This window comes from Oculina patagonica, unplaced genomic scaffold, assembly GCF_052425735.1.
Source record: "Oculina patagonica isolate OP01 unplaced genomic scaffold, crgOcupat unplaced667, whole genome shotgun sequence".
Taxonomy (NCBI): Eukaryota; Metazoa; Cnidaria; class Anthozoa; order Scleractinia; family Oculinidae; genus Oculina; species Oculina patagonica.
The window spans coordinates 1-9,889 of record NW_027558544.1 but is presented as its reverse complement, the minus strand read 5'-3'; the positions used below and the strand labels follow the sequence as shown (position 1 = coordinate 9,889).

At 37.3% G+C, this 9,889-nt stretch overlaps 1 protein-coding gene across 1 annotated transcript; it reads right to left on the bottom strand.

The window, feature by feature from the left end:
* Nucleotides 1-83: 83 nt before the first annotated feature.
* On the bottom strand, nt 84-6,813 carry LOC144641080 (GTPase-activating Rap/Ran-GAP domain-like protein 3; the record flags this gene model as incomplete). The annotated part of the gene is made up of 13 exons (XM_078500130.1): nt 6,747-6,813; nt 5,760-5,861; nt 4,258-4,348; nt 3,810-3,928; nt 3,129-3,193; nt 2,848-2,911; nt 2,403-2,429; nt 2,194-2,269; nt 1,463-1,561; nt 1,218-1,321; nt 670-778; nt 324-369; nt 84-190 (listed from the first exon to the last, which is right to left on the bottom strand). Coding segments are annotated over exons 2-13 (949 nt in total), but the record flags the coding sequence as incomplete, so codon positions are not given.
* Between the last annotated feature and the right edge of the window lie 3,076 nt (nt 6,814-9,889).

The following is a 9,889-nucleotide window of genomic DNA, read 5'->3' as shown; positions in this document are numbered from 1 at the left end:
AAGGAAGCATAGATAGGTTTTAGAGAAAACATCTAAAAGCGCTTTAAGCTACGTAAGGTAAGGTGTGGTAAATTAGCACTTACACTTTACGAGAAGAAAATCTCTAAATTCCTGGTGATCGTTAAAAACCGGTGGGCATGGGAGAGGTGGGCCGAAGATTGGCACATTCTTTTCAGAAAATACCGTCAATCTGCAGAAAATATCATTATTTTGTTAGTTAATTTTGTTGGTTTTTATTTACAACTTACAATGGCTTGAGGTAACCTGTCGGGACGGCTGTACCCAGGCTAGCTTGAGGTCATATAAGAAGTTTGACGTCTTACCGATAACTGTTGTCCGTTTTCCTGTACGATACAAGAGCATATATGTCTTGGAGAACAGTTAAGAATTGCAACAATAGAATTGCGTTCCCAGAAGACAATAACATTCGATGTAACATTTACATTTCTCATATCAAATAAAACAGAGATATATAAAACTTTTGAATTCTCCAAACTGCTCACTGTGGTGCATCAGGGTAAATAAGCACCCACAAATTTAACACAATATGATTTAAATTATTCTGGTACTCTGTTTGTCGGTTTTGTTAACGTCGGTTTGTCGATTGCACATTCAAGTCTTAATCCTGCTGAAGTGAAATTGAGTTACATTAGAAGAAATAAAAGATACGGACAAATTTGGACTTGATTGTTGGAGGACTGAACGAGAAAGACTTGTCATCCCAGTCTTGGAAGACAATTATAACGATGTCGTTTCCAATGTGACGTTTGCGTTCCACCTGATGGGGGAAAACAAAACCAGAATATTACACGTGAAAACCACGCCCAGTTGCTGAGAGAAAACGTAAACAAATAAATATTTAGGGAATTCGCATTCGGGCCACTAGTCCACACCACTGGAGCTTATCTCGGTTAACGGCGATTTCCGTAGCATGAAGCAACAAGTAGTATTTCTAGACCCCGTAGACGGGATGCTAGTCCATAACAGGTACACCGCCAGCATTTTGTCAGGTTTCTCTGAGAAAGGCACCGTGACAGTTACGTCTATTGCCCAAGAATACGACACAATGATTTCAGGCAACCCTCGAACCTGCGTCACTCGATCCGGTGCCCAGCGCGCTAACCATTAGGCCACTGCGTCTCCCAACTATTTAGTAATGAAAAGTTCACGCCGATTTTACATTTACTGCAAAACAGAGTTTAACACATGTTCATCACCTGCTGTGGATTGTCTGGAGTAAAAGGCAACATAGTAGATACGTGAAACATGATCTCGTGTCCTTCGTAGATCGTATAAAGAGAATGTAAGCCAGTCATATTGTCTGAAATAAAAGCAAAACCAAATAAGTTAGATTTATTAACCGCCCTTCAGATACATTTTGCTCATTATCCTATTCTCATTGGCTGAGAGCATACATTAGTGAGAACAGGCAGCTTGTTCACACAAGGCTTGGGAAACTTACTTTTGACATCGAGTCCTCCTCGATACTTCTGCCAACCCTTGAGTTCTATCTTGTCGCCCATCAACTCCAAGAAGCGCTCGAAATCTTCACTCACGTGTACTGAAAATAATTAAAACGTTTCGTTATTTTCACTCGAGTATTGAAAGTAATTCGCATTTGTTTTGGTTTTACAGTACTACGCTTAATAATTGGTCAATCGATCATATTAAAATAAAATCAAAACCAATAGTGACTCGCTCAAACATGTTTTCTCGCGCTTCGCGCCGGTTACATGTATTTGCTTTTAGTTTTGATTGGTTCAATGGATTGTCTCATGAAAATGCCCACTAAAGCTTGCTTCTCACTAGCGATATAACAACAGAACATAAAGATCAAGCATACGATGCCACATACTACAAATAAGAAATGTCAGCTACACAATATGACGCCTATAGAATGAACATAACGACATCAAACATGACGGTTACACTGCAAGGGAAAAGCTCTTGTCAGTTTCATATGTCGTTATGCCCACTGCCATTACTGCGGTTATGTCGTTTTTTTTCGCCAGTCAATGTAGTGTCAACCAGGCTGGAAGTTACAAATATAGCAATTTCAGGTGTGACTGGGACCAGCGAACAGGACTTTGGTGTCTTGTTATGGGATACGCTCTCTTTATTCTGGAGGTTACAAATGTAGTGTTTGCGTGTGACTGGGACCAGGAACAACGTGTTGAAAGTGACAAAACTTGCCATTGCTGAACACTTCATCATCCGTGGTCTGTCCTTGTTTGGCGTAGAGAATTCCAAACTTGAAGTTGACAGATCCCTGCCAGAAGAAGACAGACCGTCAACCATAAAAAACCTTTGAACTATAAAACCGTTAAAGCCCGCTACATGTTCGTTCAGTCCTCCAATAGCATCAAAATACCACAACATATTAAATGCAAGTTTTTATTTACCTCTTGTTCTTCCAACACAAGTAGTTCCTGCAAAAAAGAATACATGAAAAGGTGAAACATCAAAAGCATCAGATCGCGCATAGAAGACTGGGCACTAGATATTTTCCCGCCATTTCCGCCACCGCCAGCCAACACACTCAAAAACGTGGATCGCGCCGAGCCAAAGACAAACGTTTTTCCGTCTTTTCCAACGCATTTTGAGTTAAATGACTTTATTGCAGCAAGTTGACGATGTAAAGTGAAGGTATCCGTCGACAGGTAAATATAGTTTCTTGGTTAAAGGGGGTATTCATCCACTGATACCTTTCGGAGCATATAAACCAACTTCTCTAATGTCCACCTGACAAAAGTCAAGTGTAGCTCAGTGTAGTTCGTTTTAACCTTCTCGAATTTTGACTGTCTGTAATTCCTATTAGTTTCTTTACACGAGCTATGAACTCTATACCTTTTGTATTTCTGGATTGAGTACTTCTCTTGGCCCTTTGTCAACTTTGTTCACACCGTAAGCCCTGTCAATAACAAAACACATAAAAGACACTTGATGACAGACAAACCATGCTCAAGAGAAAGCATATAAAGCACAAAGCTACAAGTATGCACGGCGGCTGTATTAATTTATTTCCAGCTAAAAGTGCTTCCAGTACAAAAGTATTACAGTAAACGTCATTTGTCTTTCAGTGTTGGTGAGGGGAAATCTGTTCCTTGAAAGATCAAGATACTACTTACTGTAGCACAGCCTTTGGTGTAATAGGCTTGTTAGGTTGGTATGGAATGCATAACTTTTGACCTCCCTGAAAGCAAAATAGTTTTACGTTGTTAAAAATGTTTTCCACTTGTTTGTGTAGTATTTACTCCTGGTGCAAAATTTGTAGATACAGCTCAAAGTATTTCCCACTTCTGTTAAAAGTGTTTGCAGACAAAAATATAAGCTTCTATACACATACACACAATAAAGTCTTGCTTTATATTTCAGAGGAGGATCAGGTAGGGATGTTGTGGGTAGAGAAATGCACTACTTAAATGTACCTTGCCCTATAACACAACATAAGGGACCTCAACTTGACACTTAATGCTGAGTTCAGTACATTTACTATTATGCTACCATTGAATTATCCATCAACTTGAAGTCGATAAAGGCAAGTTAACCACTGTAGTGAATTTCAAATGCTGATGTTTCAAGTCAAGTGCTAGCCCTTTGTTGGAAGACTTATGCTCAAAATGCCAGCCTGCCAAATTCATTTCAGTGGTAAATTTACCTGTAACTCCTTCAATTTTATAATTAGCAAGTGGTTTCACTTACACACCAATGCAGCACTATGTACAGTGTTTTGTATTAGAAACTTACTTTGTTCATTTATTATGCTAACATGCCTTCCTCAAATTCTTACAGCAAGCCAAAAAACTTACCGTTTTTCTCCAAAGAATAGCTCGATATTGTGGAACACCATAGTTGTCAGCATCCGTCAGGCAAACAGATAAAATAAAAGGACTCTTGCTTCCATCAATACCAACAAAATTTTGATGCACTGTTAAAGAAATGAGACCAGGAAATCAATAATGATCAAAACTATAACTTGCAACAACATTGATTTCACAAGCTGTAGTTTTAAAAGACTTATAAGCGAGTGTGCAACTTTTTTATAAAATAATAACTTCTGAGTAAGACATGAACATATTAACCTCTAACTACACTAACTACACTAAAAGATGACACACAGATCAATTGCTTATCACAGATTACTTATTGTAAACTGTTTAAAATTGTGTTGTTCTTTTTTAACAAGCCACTTTCTTATATAAACATTCAATGGAAAAATTTAACAAAATAAACAGCGAAATTATAACAAATTGTTACCTTTTCCAAGAAAATACTTGAAATACCATCTAGTTTGGAACTCTGGATTCTCAAGATGAACCCCACTGCCTTGTCTTGTAACAAACCCATTCTAAAAATGTCAACATTTTGGTAAGACAAAAAAATCAGTTAAAATAAATTTGTGCCCATTCCATATGCATATCATTGATGATCAGTGGTACAGAACAGAATGATAGATCAGGGTGCCAGAAAGTTTTGACCACTGAGTATAACCCAGGGTGTAAGTGTAACAGCTGTTACATCCATAGGGGCCTTTGATATGCTATTATGGCAACTGAATGAGTGGCCCTCTTGACTAATGATTCCTCCCCTTGATGAATTGCCCAAGTTGCAGCACTCACAGAGCTTTCAATAAGGTTTGAAGTAGCTGGCTACTGTTGTGTGAATGCTGGGGCGGATCCAGGATTTCGAGAAGGGGGCTTCGAACAAATGGACCGCCAAAGGCGGGCCCATCTGGGGGGGGGGGGGGGTCCGGGAGCATGCTGCCCTGGGAAATTTTGAAATTTAGGTCCTTGGAAATGCGATTTCCAGCGTTTTGAGAGATGATTGTGGATGGTTTAATACCTCAACAAACCATCTATTTTTGAGGCTATTTTATTAAACAAGGACTACGTTTAAGTCTTTACAATAATCACCTGACACCTACAAAATGAAACTAAAATCACTGTAATATATTTGTCTTCGCTATTTAATGTGTTCTAAAAAGTCACGCTTAAGATTCCTCAAAAATGGGATTAACGAGTAACATTCTACGAGGTTGTTGTTCGGCTAATTGCGGCACTATAGCATCATAATAAAGTCAGGCCAAGGAGTCTCTCGGTTGTCATCGTGGTCCGAAGGTAGCGCTTGACTAGTTTTAAAGTGCTGTTTGAGCGGAATTATACATGCAATTCGCAACAACAGGTGGATGTTCGGAAAGATTTCTGGATCACGAGCATGAAGAGAGACAGAAAGTGTAATCAATAAAGTTGTCATTTGTTAACCTAAGGGAAAATTTGAACAAAAACAAATTGAGTTTCTTCGAACCTGTAAGGCAGGTTGAAGCGCGTCTGGTTTGTCCGTCTCTGATTGCCATTTTCTCATCCAACAATCATATTCAATGTCGAGAGTCTAGGCGCTTGGGATATCTGACATATACATCTCGGAGACTACAGCAATATCTACATTTGTGCCCGCATCAATGGAAGGAAGTGCTTATATAAAACAAATTTTAGACTGGCATTTTGTTTCGTTCACTTATGTTTTTTCGTCAGCAAAACCGCTCGTGTTAAAATGTTTTTTTCTTTCAGTTTAGGGGGTTCGACTGAACCACCCGAACCACCCCTGGATCCGCCCCAGGAATGGCACGCATCAAAGAGCATATAAGAAGTTGAAAGCAACTCCCCTTTATAAAGAGCTTCGTGAATTTTAGTTGGTAATGGCAACAGAATACCCACCAGAGTTCCAGTGGGTGCTGGGTCTAATTGGAAACCCTGACCTACCTGTAGCATTGATGGTTGCACCCCAATTTCCCCGCTCTCCATCCTGAACCGCCCTGCACTTTCACCCAACTCATTTCCATTGTGTAAGTGTAAGCTGTTCAGCTGCAATGAACAAAACAACACACTTGTTACCACAGAATTTTGAAATTTTAGTGGTTACCAGCTATGAAGAAATCAATTAAGAATAAAAATCAGCAATAATAATTTCGAAAGACGTTTCGATGAATCATTCATCATTTTCAAATTCTAAAAGTCAGATTCTTATGAAAAATCATTTCATTACATAGCCTATAGGCATAAAATTACTGCTTTAAATATATACACCTAATTGCAATAAGGTTGTCATAGAAAAAAGGAAAAAGTCAATTAGGAATTAATTAAGCGCATGCATGAAATTTATTTGTACAAATGGCCTCAAAATACCTCAAAATACAAATAAATACTAGTTATGCAACGCTTTCGAGTGGTATACTATGAAATATCCCACGAGTCACTTGTATTTTCTCGGTATACACACGAGCCTTTAGGCGAGTGTGTATGCCAAGAAAATACAAGTGACAAGTGGGATATTCCATAGTATACCACGAGAAAGTGTTGTGTAACTATTTTATACCATGCCATCGAAAATACGCTTACTCAATTTCGTCAAGAATACAGTCGCAGCGCACTATGGGAAGGTTGGGTTGAATACCGTCGAATATACAACGGCTTTCCTGTATTCTGATTGGCTGTATTTTCTATGGCATGGTATAAATCGATTTATTTTGTTACAGCAAAAAAAAGTGGACTAAAAGTGTGCAGATATAAACTCGCAAGTGTTCTGTAAATACTATTAGTTATGAAACTACGCTAATTAATTCCCACTTACCGTTTTCTTTTTTCTTTTTTTCTATGACAACATTATTGCAATTAGGTGTATAATCATAATTTTATATTTTACAGGATGGGGTGGCCAGTGAAATATAATTTCTATTTCTTTATACTTACAGCCTCAAGAGAGCCATAATAGTGTTTTCGACTCAAGCCTGACCTTCGGCCAATATCAGGAGAAGGGGCACTGCAAAGATGAGAGCATGTAAGTGTTGTACTTGGTACAGCTTTGAGATGTGGGTGTTTTTGACATTGCCATACATGTCCTTTAATTAATGTCAGTTGTGAGAGTTTGAACACATAGTTTTGATTCTGCTCACCATTCTGTTTGACAAACTGCATTTTCAAGTTGCTCAGCTGTTTTGGCTGAGTGCATTTATATTTAGAGATGATTGGAAATCTTGATTATATCAAGAATTCAATTGCTTTCACTAAGAGCAATTTATTAGTAGAATAGAACAATTAAGATAAAAATAACTGCTCAATGTTCATGTTCATTAATGAGAACAATGTCTGTTCGAGCCTAAACAATTGAAATAGATTAGGCTTTCTGAAATAGGTGTTCACACATTAGTTGTTAGACTTGCCACAAGTCGACCTCGTGAGTTTTCACAGTAAATAAGTGAGCGAAGTGAGCCTTTTAGGCCGCAAAGCGGCCGTGGGAGTGACGAAGTCGCGAGAGGTCTCGTCCTGGCGCGCCATAATAAACGAGACGAAGGACTTTATTGAAAGTCTAATTAGTTGTCTAAATATGACTAAATCATGCATTATAAAATACAGTAGAAAAAGCTTACTACATTCAGTTGAAAATTTTGTTTTATACTTTTCCAAGGTTTCAAAAAGTTAAATTTATTTCAGTTGTTCTATTCTGCAAATAAATTGTAGTTAGTGAAAGTAATTGAATTATCTAATGTTTGAAAAAGGTTATGAATAGTTTAATTATCAAAATTGTTTTTAGGTGTAATTTGTTTTATTTTTGTGTATGACATAAAACCAGAGGAATGATTTGGATATTTGATCAAAAGCAACTTCCTCTGTGTTTTCAATAGGTATTGACATCCATGCATACACCCTTTACTGGGTATTGATCATCAAGTCTGTGACAAAGTGTTTTCCTGAATTAGATGATGATGACATGACAAATAATAATTATATTAAATTAATGAATTTAAAAAGTCAATTTTCCAACTGATTTATTTGTATGCTGAATCTTTTACTTGTAAGCAGCCAAATCCCATAAAAACCTTTAATAGCCAAAAAATAAGTTGCGAACTTAACCGAAAGCCCCCTCTTATGACTCAGTGATCAATTTTATAGAGGAAGGTGTTTCATGTTTTGTTGTGCCTTGTAAATAACAGGTTCCAGCCCGTTTTTACGCTGTACTACACTGTACTACGCTGTACTAGCCTTTTCTTTTACTTTACTCTACACTAGTACAACAAAAAATCCAAGTAATCTACTGATAAACCTTACATTGCACAACATTCCACTATCAATTGATAACCTGCATTGTTTTCAATTTGTTGATATTAGAAAAAATTGTTGATATTAGAAAACTGATAAAGTCAAATATTGTTTTGTTTATAATTCGAATTCCTTTACCAAACTTAGGGTTAGGGTTAGAGAAATGGGATAATGCACCATTATTTAATTAAACAATATAGATTTAACAATGAAGGGGAATTCTGTTGAACATTAATATAATTCCTTGATTTTTCCTCATATTATAACAGCAAGGTTTAACCAATTTCATCGTTTCTCACTTGTAACTGATACCTTCAAAAATAGCTTCAAGTGAATTATTATGCTGCTTTTTTTACGCTTGCCGCAGTATATGCCGCATATAAAATCCAAAACTCAAGGATTTTTTATAAATATTCTCAAAATGCACCTGCTTTTGAAAATATGAATTACTAACTTAAATGGCCACATGCAAATTTTGTGAACAATTTCATCCGCTATTTTTCTTGATGACAGTAAATTTAAAATCGTTCCGATGTTTTAAACAAATACTTCACGTTAATGCACCTTTATTTATTCTAGATGAGATCTTTTACCTTAAAAGGCTTAAAAACTTTCAGTTCAACAATTTTAGCATTGACGTATTCGCGCTAAAATGTGATGAGGTAATTCGTTACGAAATTTATTCTTTTCATGGCAAATGTGTCTTCGCATATATATTATATATTCAGAAAAGAGTTGCAAATTGAATTAACAGCGAAGAAAACGGAGCAAATATCGAATAAGAAAACGATGAAACATGCAACGTTGAAATCCTTGAAGGGAATGATTAAAACCCTAATCTACTGAAAAGAAAAATAATAACAAATATAAAAATTCTGTAAATATTAACAGCGAAGCTAAATTTTAACGCATAACAAACTTAGCTAATAAAAACAGCATGTTCGTTTGTTTTGATCGCTTGAAGTTGCGTGGGCTAGCAAAATATTTTCTTGAATTTGCCAAAAAAAAATTGGGGATAAAACAAATGAACGTAAACGATTAAGGGCCTGTTTACATGGAGGGAGGGTGCCCCGGCTAACCGAGTTACCCGGCTAGAAGGTATGAAACATAGCCCGCCTTTACATGCAGAATTCACAGCCCTTCTACCCGAGATGAGACAGCGTCATTGAAGCGTGTCACGGCGTGGGAAGACATTGTAGCTCCAAATGATTGAAGAAAAATATGACTTTTTACTGAATAATCAAGGCTTTTCGTCTTCAAACCTATTTTAATTTGATGTGCAAGTTCTCAGAAATTTACTGCGTTCATTTTTGGCGAAATTCAATCGAAATTCAACAGTATTTGGCTGTCAAATTGAAATTAAATTTGTTGTGTCGTGAATTAGTATAATCATTCCCACGAAAATTTCGAATTAATTAGCTGTTGCTCAAAGAAATATTTTCCAGCCAACCGATAAAAGTCATAAAACTAATTTTGATCAAATAGCACTGTTTGGGTCCAGAATTTATACATTTTATGCCATTTACTTCAAATTTAGTTCAAAAACACTCGCGAAAACTTATCCCGGCAAGCCGGGATAGCTCGGTCATAACCGTTTACATGGCAAAAAGCTGTCCCGCCTAGAAGGGTGCCCCGGGCAAGTAGACCGAGTGCCCCGGCAAGGCGGGTTACCCTTCTAGCATGTAAAGGCTTCAATACGTTTTCTTAAGAAACGTATGAAAAGTTGGCTCGCCCAGGGTAGCTCGGTTAGCCGGGTAACTCGGTTAGCCGGGGCACCCGCCTTCCATGTAAACAGG